Source organism: Anabrus simplex, chromosome 2 (genome assembly GCF_040414725.1).
Source record: "Anabrus simplex isolate iqAnaSimp1 chromosome 2, ASM4041472v1, whole genome shotgun sequence".
NCBI classification, from domain to species: Eukaryota; Metazoa; Arthropoda; class Insecta; order Orthoptera; family Tettigoniidae; genus Anabrus; species Anabrus simplex.
In genome coordinates, this window is record NC_090266.1 from 1,143,586,466 (window position 1) to 1,143,601,294 (window position 14,829).

The window sequence follows — 14,829 nt, forward strand, 5'->3', positions numbered from 1 at the left end:
GACGGGCAGTGCCCTTCTTTCGTCTCCAGTCAGTTAAGGTACAGCCCCAGCATTTTCCTGGTGTGAAAATAAGTAACCATGAAAAACCATCTTCAGGGCTGCTGACAGTGGGGATCAAACCCACTATCTCCCAGATGCATGCTCACAGCTGTGCGCCCCTAACCACATGGCCAACTTGTCCAGTTTATTGATTTGTTACATGCCCATGGAGCTTATAAACTTGCTAGTCTTGCCATAGACCATATGTGGTAGTCTTTACGGGATCCCCCTTTCTTCACTGCAAGAAACAGGTTCAAAGAAATACTAAGGTATTTGTGCTTTGATCTACATCAAACTAGATCCACTCATTTGCAGACAGATAAATTTTCTTTGGCATCTGCTGTTTGGAACAGATTTATTGAGAATTGTTGTGCGTGCTGTAAACCAGAAGCAAATGTTGCTGCCGATGAACAACCCTTCTCCAGCAAAATTCGGTGCAGATTCACGCAATACATAGTTAACAAGCCAGATAAATTCGGCCACAGATTCTGGCTACTGGTAGATATTGATTCTAAGTATGTGTGCAATGGGTTTCCTTATCTTGGGAAAGGCAAAATGTGACCTGCTAATGATTCTTCTGAATGATTCACTGACTGAAAATGTTGTCATGAAACCTATGGACTCATACCTGAAGAAAGTATGTAACATGACCACTGATAACTTCTTTACATCATTTCATCTAACGCTCCTCAATTGTTATCCATTGTCTGTCCACGAGTTTTGGTCTCTGTGTACATCTTTATATGCTTAAACATGGATGTATCAATGAATAAATGCCAGGCTCTAACTTTGCTATTAATCTCTATGTTACTTTTAGCAGGAGACAGAGGCCCTGCTGCCTCATTCAGTACATCGTGTGCAGCCATCCTTCCAGGAGGATTCCCACTACTATTAATATCATCTTGCCCCTTCCTCTACAAACAGGTTGCCAGCTATTAAGGGATTGTCCTCTGCTACAAGATTGATCACAGCTAGTTGACAGAGTAACTGCATCTATTGTACATACGAAGTCCACTCACTGTGTGCATATTTTCATCTGCCAAATCACTATCCACCATATTACTACATTGCTAAGGTATAAAATCCTCATTGTCACTCATTACTTCCACATCTGATAATATATCTTCATCACCTGATTTGCCTTCTCCTAGCTTTTCAAGTTCTTCTAATAACTGAACAGGAGTAAATCTTTGCTGCCGAGCCATTGGGTGCGTGAATAAAAATGAGCACGCACTCGTTACTCACGAATTTAGAGCAGGCACTCGCAATGAGGTGAATAAAAACCGCTGGTCGGGAGCAGTCACTCACAGCAGACCTGTGACCTTGAGCACACACTCCAGTCGCTCGAGTAGCAGAGTGGGCACTCCAAATTTCTAGTGAATAAAGATAAAGCAGTAAACACCTGCTCATGTTTCCTTGAGCTAATTCAGTAGATGACACCAAATGATAGTGTCAAGTTCAATAGCATGGCAGAGTTTACGGTGGTGGTTAATCGGAAAAGAAAATTATACTTTATATTTCAGTCTTGTTTTCATGTTTTGTGATTTTTTACCAACAGCTGTTGGACGGAAATATTTAAGTTAAATTTAGCAAGCAGTTCACACTGAACTGCATTTGAACTGCATTTATTGCACTTGTTTTCTTGTGGTTCTTATCCGGTAACTGTGACTTTGAAAACAGAATTGTACATTCCTTCAAAATGGAGATAAAAGCGGACTGGAATTTCACATTGTCTTCTGCCACATTGATTACTGAACTATCCGGAAGTCATCGAAGTGTTATATACATGGCACGTGCACGAATTTGATCAGTAACACTGAGTGGCTGCTCCAGGCACTCGAGTTTACTGGGTGCTTCCGCTCTACATTTTTATTCACTGCAAATGCGGAGTGGAAGCTCATAGGCAGGAAGACACTCAGACACTCAGCGAGCACATGCTCACTCGCTTAGATTTATTTCTATTCACACCACCCATTGTTACACATTATACACAAGAGACAAGCACTAACTCGTCCACGCGCGGCCACCGCTAGAGGCATACTATTTATTTACAGCATGTGCTCCAATAGCATCACTTATAAATTCATCACAGGAAGCAAGCAGTGAGCAAAATAGAACTCATCGTATCCTAGATATAACGGACAATTCACTGTTCCTTTATCATCCACTGATATAATTGTTGGCGTAATGTAAATCCCAAAATGAATAAATGTCACAAAGCACAACCTCATGATTGAAAAAAAAAAAACAAGTGTGGAATTACCTTGAAATTGATTAATGGTCAAAATGGTCGCTCTGGCCATTCTAGGGTTAATCTTATAGGATAGGACCATCAACATTATGCTTGTATGTATAATAGGGTAAGATGAGTTAACTATTAAGCTGATGGAGGTGTAGCTAAAATTACTTGGGATCAGGATTGGGTTAGATACTTTGCTGCTATCCCCTGTATTTCCTGCAGTCAGTGTGAGAACAGTCAGAGAAAATCTACGCTTAGGATACTTGCTAAATGTTACAATGGTTTCAACTTTTCCAGCATTCCTTAATTCAAATCATTATATTTACTTGTAATGTACAGCAATTTAATTTAGAATGCAAGTACAAACAATCTTTTCTGCCTATAGCTCGGCTGGGCACGTACGTGTGTCTGCCACCTAAGTTAGGCTGCATCGTGTGACATCGCTACAGAGCAAATCTGGGCGTGTTATGTCACGAGGGCCACATAAAGGCAGTTCAGCTAACAGGGCTTGGTTTCCTCTGCAGGCTGGGCTTACTAGGGCTGACGTACCGCCCAGGATGGCTGAGTGGCTGATTACTGGCATGCTGCGTTCACTAACAGTTTGCACCTTTTCCTTCTCAGTTAAACAAAAGAGATATTCGATATTGTTTTGCAAATAATGTAGTTTTAATAATCAAGACTGACTACCGCTGTAATCTCAGGATAGCGTTCCAGCTTCTCATCCACATCCAGGTTCAATTCTCAGTACTAGATGATGAAACCAAAGCAGCACATTTTGCATTGTTGGACTGCTGTCTCCTTCTAAATCATCTGTGACTTCTTTGAGGGTTCTGGGAAATAAATCAGTCACTTATGAGTTCTTCACTGATTGCTTCCTGTTAATTTAACAGTTTTTCTACTTTCTCTTTTCTGGCTGCACTTGTAGCCGATAAGGATCTCAATCATTTTATCATACTGGTTATGTACAGATTTTAGCATAATCAGCTTAGTGTCCCATCTTGTTTCTACATCCAGATACAGAATATTCTTGACACGACTAACTAAACCTGTATGTTTGAAATAGGCCACACCTTTCTGAGTTTCCTTAATTATGTATTGCACATCCTGCGCCTGAGAATTAAGAAAATGACATTGGAATGTGTGCCGAAAACTGTACTTAAACAATGCCCTATAACAGGGATAGCAAACCTTTACCAACTAGCGCGTCAATTAAGGTCTTGTTTATTACTTTTTACTGTGTGGTGTGCGATTGGTTATGTTCCTTTAAAATCACCATGAAACCCCTCATCTGACTTAATTTAGGTGTTAGATTGCATTACATACAAATCCATTCGACTGAATGTTTCATGATTTTATTTTGATAACATCACTTAAAATGAAATTTTAAAATCTGGTTGTGGCGTACCAACAATCGAACACCTCAACAGCGAAACAAATGACGGCACAACACCGCAAGCACACAGTGTCGATTGCCAGCACAATCACAAGAAAGCCTAGAGACTATCCCAACGCGAAATCACACCGACTACTTAGGGTAGGTCCCGACCAAAGCACAAGGAGTCTACGAAGTGAAGCGATGCGAATCTGGGCAAACGAAGGTCAAGGTGACAAACAGAGGAGTGAATCTAGGACAATCACACGACTAAAACAATTCATGAGAAAAACATGAAAACACCACAAATAATTTTAATATCGAAATGTAATAAAATTAAAAGGCTTGAACGTGGTGAGAAAAAAAAGACATAAGTAGAAAATAAAATTCATAAAATGAAATAAGTAAGATGTGAGAAAATTAAAAGATTAAGGTTCTGTAATATTTTCTCACTTGGATTACAACATTAAGTTCGGCACTGAATTGATTAAAATAATACTTTCCTTGGCTGAATTTATATAAACTTTTTAAAATTTAAAATTTAGTGCACCATAACAAAATATCTATTTAAAGCTCCAATGAAAAAATAAAGGAACAATATCTAAAAAAAAAGTAATGTGAAAAATCTCTGCATAAATAAATTGGAGAAAAATAAACACATCTTTGAATATGAGTCTCAAGAAAATTAAAAGTTTGTAAGCAACTACTTCATAACTCAATATCCTACAGGTAAATTATTACTTATTATTTATTTGCGTTTTCCTTAAGCAGTAAATAAATATTATTACCTTACTTAGAATTTAACAGGTAACCAAAACAATAACAACTAATGAATAATGGATATCCTAGGCCAATCTTTAAAATACTTTGAATGGAAGTGGGCAAAGGAATGAGAAAGAAAAATCACAAGTTTGCATCATGTCAAAACATGGCTTTTTCATCCTAAGAAAAAATGCTAATATTACTTGGAAAATCACCACCACAAAAATAAGTAAGGAAGAAAACTTCGGAGATCACTAACTCAACATCTCATATTAATATCACATCACACTACATTGAATTAAGTCATCACTACCCAAACACAATGCAAGCATAGGTCATCCCAAAGCATCTAATCAACTGACATTTCCCCCAAAAAACAATACCATTAGGTAATCAGTAGGACCTGAAAAATTGCAATAAATAGAAATTTTTTAATCCTGTCTTGAATCCAAGCCTACGGTAATTCGAATGTGGAATAAAATCACTTTTACGCATAAACAGAAGTGCGACAAAATGCGAATTGTGACCCAAAATGCAAAATTCCTATGAATATGCGATTTTGGAATGAATTCTGCAAAAATATGCTATTTTACTGGCAAAAACAACACATTCCAGCAAAATCATCAGAAATACTCAAAATACGATGCATAAATCTTTCGACCGTTCCGATCGATGAAGATAAAGTAGCCGATCGATTGCTGCTTGCTGACTTTAATCGATATTTACAATGGGAATAGCAAGGGGAATAAGATCTGTATCGATTATTATCAAAATGTAAATCGAGTGTCACTGATATAACGAAATAGACGCAGCGTTGTTTTCCTGTTGTAAAAACTGAAACTAGTGAAGAGTAGAAAGTCAAGCGATCCTTTAGGTTATGGGGCCCACGACAAAAACTGTGCACGAAAGGGCTCAGCAATATGCAAATGATGGTTTATATGCCACAGATTCAGCAACAGTGTTTTGCAAGTATTGTAATTGCCAAGTTGGGTGGGAAATAAAAGATAGCATTGTGAAACATGTTAAATCTGAAAAACACATGGGTATGCGATGCGATAACGAAAGTTCAAACCCTGCTGCTAGTACGTCTCAAAGAAAGCAATCTTATGTGCTTACACATTTAGATAGTTGTAAGCGACGAAAAATTTCCAGAGATAACTTCTCAAAACGCACAGTTGAAGTATTTGCCAAGGCAAATATACCTCTGGAAAAGCTGGAAAGCAAAGCCTGGATTACTGAGTTTTCAAATGAAGAACTGCCATGTGTGAGAACTTTACATGAAGTATATTTACCGTGTAAGTTTCGATTTCATTGATCGGGTACGGTTTAGGTATTACGACACCGAAACCACGCGCAAAATTGAAGGATACCGAATTTGAGTGCGATTTCCATATCGAACTATCTTGCCCATACCCAATTGATCCAGTAATTTGAAATTATATTGTTATAATTTGAGGTCTTTCTTCCTTTCTAGAAATTGCATCTGACCACCAGGAAAGAACAGCAGAGGCTCTAGTGGGGAAGAACATCAACATACTATGTGACTACAGATAGAATGGGCCGTTGTGTTTTTATCATCATATTCCAAGCCCCAGCCAGATCGAAAAGAGAGCTGCACATTGTTTCTGTGAACTATCTTGATGCATGAAATGCTACAAACTGCTCTCGTGCTGTTTTAGAAGCTCTGCACAGTTACAGTGTACCATATGATGCAGTTAAAGTGTCTGTTAGTGACAGTGCCCCGTACATGACCCGGTGTTCTGAAACATTAAGTGTGGTCATAGGGAATCATTTAATGCATGTACAGTGCTGGGCACATAAGATCAGCTTGGTTGGCAATAGTTGGGTCGCAATGATGACAGATTTAAATCAATTGGTTGCGATGGTTAAGTCAGCATTTTTGAACACAAGAAAGCGAAAATATAATTATTTACAATTCTTAACATCAAAGTATGGTGCTTCAAAGGAAGCAAAGCTTTTTGCTGCACATGTCATAACCTGATGGAATAGCTGGTTTCAGACTGTCTTCTATTTGAGTGCTTACTTTACTGATGTTACATTTTTCAAGATGTCTGACATGAAAGATATCAACAACTGTGGTATTAAGTACCTGACTGATCTGAGTGACCAAGAAGTAAATAGGCTTCACTCCCACATATTTTTTGTCACAGATCATGCAGCTGGATTGGTTGACCTCCTTACTGAACTAGAAGGTTCTCTGTATCCTACCTCTCATCTCCTTTACCCCAAACTGCATAACCTTGACGCCAGTTTTACCTTCATTTGTGAGGGGAATTTTTCTGCGGCAACTAATGATGCTTTGATTAAGCTCACTCCTCTACAGCAGGCTGCATGTAGAGACACATTTTGTCAAAGCTGCTCATTCTTCACAGTGCAAGCTAGCCACATTGAAAGCTAAAGACCCCAACCATAAGCATTTTGTGTCAATTTCTCAAGCATTATATCCAAAACATATAATTTTGAATAACACTGATAAATTAGATGAGCTTGAGAAATTGTTTTGGAGTAACAGGTCTCTCATGAAACGATATCTGGTCTGGTTACTGTTCTCTGAAACATGTTATGTCATGCTTGTATTAACTGCAGTTCAGCATATTTGCTAAATACTGTCTTGAGTTGTTGTGGGCCCCAACAAACAATGTAGATAGCCGAAACAGACTTTCAACGTATTAGGTCGTGTTACGTACATGTAGTACGTGTTGAAGAGATGTTAAGTACAGAACAAAAATGGCCAGCCGGACACCAGTGGGATCCGAACCCACAACCTCCCGATTTCGCATCGGTTGCTCTACCAATTGAGCTATGGTGGCCTAGGCCATCTTTGCTCTGTTTGAAAGGATCTGAGCTACAGGTCTGGCACTGCTGCCAGCACACTGTAGAGTGCGTTTAAGTCGCCCGTTGTGGGGCATGTCAATGAGTATTGAATTTTCACGACCGCATTGTAATCGAAACAGACTTTCAACGTATTAGGTCAAACAAGGGAGAAGCTATGAACAACTGAAGCAAGATGCTCAGGACAGAGAATCATGGAGGTTGTCCAGTTGATACCTGTCTCAAGACAGATTCACAGAAAAAGAAGACCTCTATTAGCATGTGTACTGAGCGAATTGGTTACATGTCATTAGGAAAATGGTAGATTATAATTCCCATGCGATAAATTTCATGACTGGTATTGACTTACATCTGTTATGAGACAACATTTCTTTTAAACAAATTATAAAAGTCAAATCCACCTATTCAATCCAATTTATATAAATAATAATAATAATTGGTACATGCTTCGGACCCTTTTGTTCCTCTTTCAGCTAATAATCATAGATAGAGTTAATAGTATAAAATAAACATATTAAAATAGTAAGTCCAAACACATACACTTCAAAATTTTAAAATGTCAAAATAATGGGACAGAAATTTTAAACATTAGTTCAAAATGACATTAAAACTGAATCATTCATGAAAGCATCAAACTTATAAAATCATCACTTAAATTAATTGAACACCACAGAAAAAAAAAAAAAAAGGTAATTAAAATTTAGTTTATAAGTAGTTAAATATCCTGTCGATCCAACAGCAGAACTAGAATGTTCATTCATAAGCTTCCAAGCTTTAAAATTTGTGTTCTGTTTATGTAAATATAGATAGAAATTTTTTATTTCTTAATATTCACAAGCAAAAATTCTATTTCTATAAAATATAAAGCCATGTGTTGAAAGAAAACTTCATCCAGCTCTTTACAAGGTGGTAGTACCCCGAGAATGAATGTGACATTCCCATGCTGTAGAGCAACAATGATACGCTAAACAATGAAAATAGCTGATTGGGTATCTCCGGAAATCCGAGCAATCCGTTGGCCAACCTCTTTGATAAAAGTGAGGCCACCATTGACCCAGGTACCACTGGATTCAATGGCTATGGGCATAAAGAAAATTTGTATAAAAAATCATTGTATTTTCTTCATTTAGCATTTTCCCTACTTGCGGCTGCACCTCCAGCACTCATTGACAAAAGGGGAAGATTGAACTGGGCGAAAGTGTTACATAGCACAGGTAAAATCCCACAGGAGAGATCTCCCCTTTTTTCGTAGTACAAGTGTCATTCTGTCTGACCTTTTACAGTCTGAACGGCAGCAGCCAGTAGGCTCTCGTATATAAGGAACTTCTGCTGAAACGACAGCCCGCAAGATGACATCATTTACAGTGGAGTGACGAATGTGTCCGCCTTTACTTTTCGCACAGGCCACGGAGGCCACGTTGATCAACGTAGGCACCACAAGCTGAACATTAGTGAGGCTTGCACAAGGCTGGTCTCAAACATAAAGCCACAGTGATATGGAAACTCTCATTGGAAAAACTGAAAAAAAAGAAGGCGAAGGAAATTCACCATGTAGACAAGTATTGGATCTTGTTAAAAGACAAATTTGAGGAGAAGAAGCATTAAACTTCTTGTATAGTATCTCAGCTTGCTCCCGTTGAACTCCAAGAAAACCCACTTCACACTCAGAAAAATTAAGATGTACCGGATACACCAGATTCAGGAGAAAAAGCAGCAGCGAGGAGCCGACCTTGTCTTGAAGACTACCGGTACTAGTTGTCAGCTGGAGAAGCTAGTGGAAACGATTGATAAGAGAAGCATCCCAAGCAGCTTGAATACTTCTTTTACCAATATCAGGGTAACTATTCTCACTAAGCTTGACCACAAAGATGCACTCTCTTGTATGGCAGCATCAGGGTCCAGGCATCCACGAGGTGGAAGGAGAGCCTCGACAAGACAAAGAGAACCACGGCCAGTTGCTAAAAATGACGGAATCGACAAATCCACAGCACAACGAATGCCGAGGCCACCAGAACCAACAGAAAGAGAAGCCTGAAACCAGCCATTGTCACTTGCGGAGTAGCTGAGGATGGTTTCAAGACCAGTTTTAAAACGTGATTGAATTCCTCCAATAGTGAGGTCTCACGTCAAGGAGAACAACGCAGGTAGTACATCAACTGCGGGACAGAAAACGAAGCATGGGGCAAGAAGAAGGCTGAATGTGTCGAAACTAAGGAAAGGCGTAAAATAAAAAACTTCAGTTTCGAGACGTCTTCTCGCCCAATATACCACACAGAGTTTCAGGAGATATTGCGGCACCATGTAGACAAGTATTGGATGTTGTCAAAAGACGAATTTGAGGGGAAGAAGCATTAAACTTCTCGTATAGTATCTCAGCTTGTTCCCGATGAACTCCAAGAAAACCCACTTCACGCTCAGAAAAATTAAGATGTAGGTCAATATTTGAAGCTTGTGTGCGAATGTTATAAAAAAATGAAAGGATGAAGTCAGGTTCATCAGCAATGATACCAAATACCAAACATTTAACTCTGTATTAGGGAGTTAACAATCGACTGAAGAGTAACTGCAAAAAGAGCAGGACCGAGTGGAACACCTTGTTGAACTCCACATTGAGAAAGTATAATTTTTTCACCAAGGAAAAGGTCACTAGGCTGAGAGTAGCATTCATAGACATATGGACAGATGGAAGGAAACTCATTCTTCACTGTCAACATAGCAATGCGATGCAACTCTCTGAAAGCATTATGAAAATCTAATTTAATGAAAGCTGTTAGACACTGATGAGCACAGACAGCAGCTTCAGCTCCATTGGGAACACATACTCTATGTCCCCAACTGGTGTACAGATTATGTAATGTAAGATTTTTGCAGCCAGTCGACGCCAAACAGTACCAACAGCAAAAGGGCGAATGCCACCGCCACATTTCTTCTTCAAAGCGGTGAGTGAGGCACCAAAAAATAGTGGGCTTCCAAAGGGACATTGTCAGAGATGATGAGGGCAAGTAAACCACAAAACGATCTTATGAGTTGCTCCTTAGAATCAAGCTCTTGACACTGAAGAAAGTCTTTCCGGATGAACGGACGAAGGTCATCCAGTCTACCAACAGATCCAGAAGGAAAAGAGAGATGGCATTAAAATGTTCCGTGGTAGTCATTCCAGGAACAAAGCTTGATGTATTCGGAGGATCCGGAAGAATGACTGGACCTGAGTGGGCAGGATGTTTCTCACGAAGAGCCTCCAATACAGCAACATCAGGCATGGTGACCAGAAATAATCAATCGAACTGCTCCACGAACATCAGCATCAGCAACTTTGTTCTCTACTCTCTTGACATTGACTGAACTGAGAGAAGAGTGAGACTTTTGATAAGGTACACAAGGGCGGGGTATGGCATCATGGTTAGACGTCATACCAGCAGCAAACTCTCAGTTTATCCCACAACGTAATGTTAGTTACATTATCTGATTTCTGAGGAACACAGAAGCAAAAGGAAAAACGAAAGATCAGTCCAGGCACTGGGATCGTAGGCATCCACCACATGGTGAACAACTTCACAAAGGGCATTTACTACAGTTGAGCGAGCATCTCTAGGCACACGGCGCAGAACAGGGTCAGCAGATTTTAAATTGACAAGAACAGACCAATTTTAGATAGAGGTAAATTCTCCAGTTCCATACTGTTAATTGGTATAAATCTCGACGAGCCGTGTCGGTGATCCTTCCTGATGTGGGGTAGCTCAGGATTTCCTCTAAGTAGTGTACATCGATATGTGACTTACTAATATGGATCGCAAGACCCCTGGAACCCACGAAAAATTTAGAGGCATGAGGACAAGACACTTTGTTTATACATCTTGACACATTACTAATGCTACTTGTATGCTTGACAAGCCCTAATGAAGCAACTGCATTGTCCTTCATGTTACAATCGAAAAGCAAATTTAGTCCCACTTTTAGCATAGAACGCAAATATCTTAATGAACTGACCACATATTCTCAGAAAAAATGTAGATGTGCACCACGCAGAAAATTAATAGTCCCAAGATTGTAATTAAAAAAAGCCACCTGATTAATGCAGGAATTTAGGTTAAAATATCCTGTTCAATACAGGTGATCAAATTCTCCTTATGACGTTCTCATGGTCTTGAAATTCGGCATAGTGCGTACTTGAAGTTATTCTGACACAGCACTATTTATGTGCCAAAAGAGAAATAAATTGGTGTGTGATGGATTGTGCAAGAAATGACTGTGACAGTGCTATGTATGAAAACTGGCAACATTCATTGGTTTGAGTTCTTGCCACCTAGTTCATGCTGTTTTGTTATGTACCTCTTTTTTCTTAAGAAGAGCATGGCTTTGCAGATAATCACAGCCTGCTTGAGATTATTATCTTCCAAGTGTATGACCAATGTCAAAGAAAGGTTAAACAAAATGGCTGCACTTTAAGACTCAAAACAATTAGAAGAAAGATACAGAAATTTCATCACTGATGGCACAGGTAAGGTAGACAACACCACTACATACGAAAAACTCACTTATGCACCAGGAAATGTAGTTAAATGCTTCTAAAGCGGCCTATACACATACGAACATGCTTCGGTGAACTTGGTCTTTTTCAAAGTTCACGAACAAGCAGACACTGCGACCTTCATGCATCCTAGCTTCTTGATAAATTTTATAAAGTCTTTCAGAGGCATATCTTGTCTTTGGAAAGTGAAGTCAAGTGAATATAGTGACAGATATAAGCAGGAGGATGCATTACAGGAGCTACTGAGAATGACACAAGAGAAGATGCCCCAGGCAGATTTAGTGTTTTTAACTGCGAGAGTTAATTAGTTGAAACAAAGTTTCCGTAGGGAAGTGAGGAAAGTTAGAGAGTCAAAAAGTAAAAAGGGTTCATCGCAAGAAAGTGTCCATGTACCAAAATTGTGGTACTTCAGTCTTCTTTCGTTTCTCACCAACCAAGAGGAAATACGAAACTTGAAATCTGACTATGATGTTCTAGTCACTAGGAAAGCGAGTCGGATGATGACAGCCAGCACAAGGAAATTGAACTACTGGAATAGCAGATAACAATAAATTGTTGCATTTAAATATTAGAATATTTATTAAATTGATTCTAATATGGATTTAAAAATTCTATACATTGTGTTTCATATTGTACATTTTATACTGAGGATATCATTCGGTTCTGCCAGGCAACTTTTCCTCGGGCATTAAAATAACTCACATAATCTAATCTGCTCTGATTTTTAACTAATATCTATATTCCACATCTGGCATTCGCAGAAAATTTTGAAAGTAATTTTCACTTGTGTCTTTGAGCATGTTTCAAAGATTAACATGCGACCACTTGTCTCTTTCTCATAACCAGGCCTTATACCATGTGCTCCTTTTCTTCCTCTTCTTCCTAAAACAACCCAATTCATCAAGCACAATAACAGCGGCTGCAACTATGTAAACCACAAGTGTGAAACTAAGGTCTTCGTGCTGGGTGAACCTGGTTCGCGAACCAACTTCAGGAACCAAGTTCACCAAACCATGTTTGTATGTGTATGGGGCGCTTAAGGTAACCCATGAGTGAATATTTGTGAAAATCGATTAAAAAATTGACATTTTGATTTTGACGTTATAAAATACCCCAGGCCTTCTTCTATCCAAATATTGCATCGCCGAACCTCAATCGCAATTTTTTAAAGTCCCCGCAGCGATTTAAATGTCTCGCGGAGCCCACTTCTTCACTCCATGCATCACTTAGTTTTCATTTACATTTTCGTTGCATTGTGTTTAAATGCAAGAAGCGAGGTTCTACCAGTAGAAAGGACCATAGAAAGAAGAAGAAGATTGCTAAAGCATCAGGAGAGCAGGAGAAAAAGAAATCTGAGGGCCCCACATATGTACCACGAGGATTTTACATTGTGTAGTGCATGCAGATCTTTAATTGCTGTTTTCTCATACTTCAAATTTTCAGTACGTTCCTGCATATAAAATGTCCCTTGCGTTACAGTTTTTGAGATAGGCAGTTCAAACTTGGTACATTAGTTCACAGATGTATGATGAATTAAAATTGCAAACAGTTTTCTTTTGGGAAAAAAAAATACTATTATTTTTTTTCAAATTACTATTTTTTTTTGCTGATATTTAAGGAAAAATTTATGAATGCATAAATTTGAAAAATTGTAGTGGATTATCTATCATTAGCACATTAAAACCAAAGGCAATTTTTAAAAAGTGCATGTTTGGTGAACATTTTGACAAAATATGGAGTTGAAAAAATCAAATTTGCAATACGAGGAACTTTTTCTATGGCGTCCCATAAAAATGAAGTAATTTGACCATATCTTCTGAACCATTAAAGCTACTGAATTGAAAACATATAAACGGTCTTCTGATATCATATTACATCTTCGATATAAATTTGAAAAATATGGCTTTGATAGTTTAGGACATTTCAATTTCACTCATGGGTTACCTTAAGAGACCACCACTGTATGTCACGTGTATCAAAGTGGTAATATCATATAACATGCCATGTTCATCACATTGTAGTAAGTAGATTTGACTTTCATCGTTTCTCTATAAGGGTTATAATTCAACCATCAGCAGCCCTGAAGATGATCTTCTGTTGTTTCCCATCTTCAGACCATGCAAATGCTGGGCCTGTGCCTTAATAACAGCCATGGTCACTACATCCAGTGCAGCCAAAATACCAGAGCAATGTTAAACTCCTGGCAAACAAAGCGAGTTTGTGTTTCATAATTAAACAAGAGCAACAATTGGGTAAGAAAGTGACTATTGTATACATTTTAGGTACTATACCACTATTTTTTTTTTTTGCTACGGGCTTTACGTCGCACCGACACAGATAGGTCTTATGGCGACGATGGGATAGGAAAGGCCTAGGAGTTGGAAGGAAGCGGCCGTGGCCTTAATTAAGGTACAGCCCCAGCATTTGCCTGGTGTGAAAATGGGAAACCACGGAAAACCATCTTCAGGGCTGCCGATAGTGGGATTCGAACCTACTATCTCCTGGATGCAAGCTCACAGCCACGCGCCTCTACACGCACGGCCAACTCGCCCGGTATACCACTATTAGCCTGGCAATGAAGAGACAACACAGAAGGTGACAAAGAGCAGTACTCCTCTGCTAAATTACAGTATATTACACCAATCCAGCCCTAGCAGAACTAGGAGTCAAACCTGGACTAACTACTGCAGGTGGGAAGCAACAGCCATGGCAATAGACACTGGACTATACATGCAACATACTCTGCTAAAACAGAAATTGATGAGTCAAGAAATAATGATAAGTGCTTACTGTTGTCCGAAAAAATAGGCGATTTTTCACTCCGCAATCGACAATCTTAAACCTACGCTGTTCTGCAGGATCCTCAGTTTCCTTCTTGAGAGCAGCTATCTCTGCGTTGAGTTCGTCCGTCAGCTCATCGCCTGAATGAACAGGGGCATCCTGTAACAAAATATGATGAAAATTGAGTCAAAACAGCAATGTAGAAATATTCTTTGGTTCAAATTCCTAGAACAACATATCATTCATACCACTCAT

At 39.0% G+C, this 14,829-nt stretch overlaps 1 protein-coding gene across 1 annotated transcript in view; it reads right to left on the minus strand.

Annotated features, from left to right (window-relative positions):
- Positions 1–14,829, minus strand: part of LOC136864745 (THUMP domain-containing protein 1) — a 78,519-nt gene that overhangs the window by 51,787 nt on the left and 11,903 nt on the right. The window contains exon 2 of the mRNA XM_067142093.2: positions 14,584–14,733. Coding sequence (XP_066998194.2) covers positions 14,584–14,733 — 150 coding nt within the window. The remainder of the gene's footprint in view (positions 1–14,583; positions 14,734–14,829) is intronic.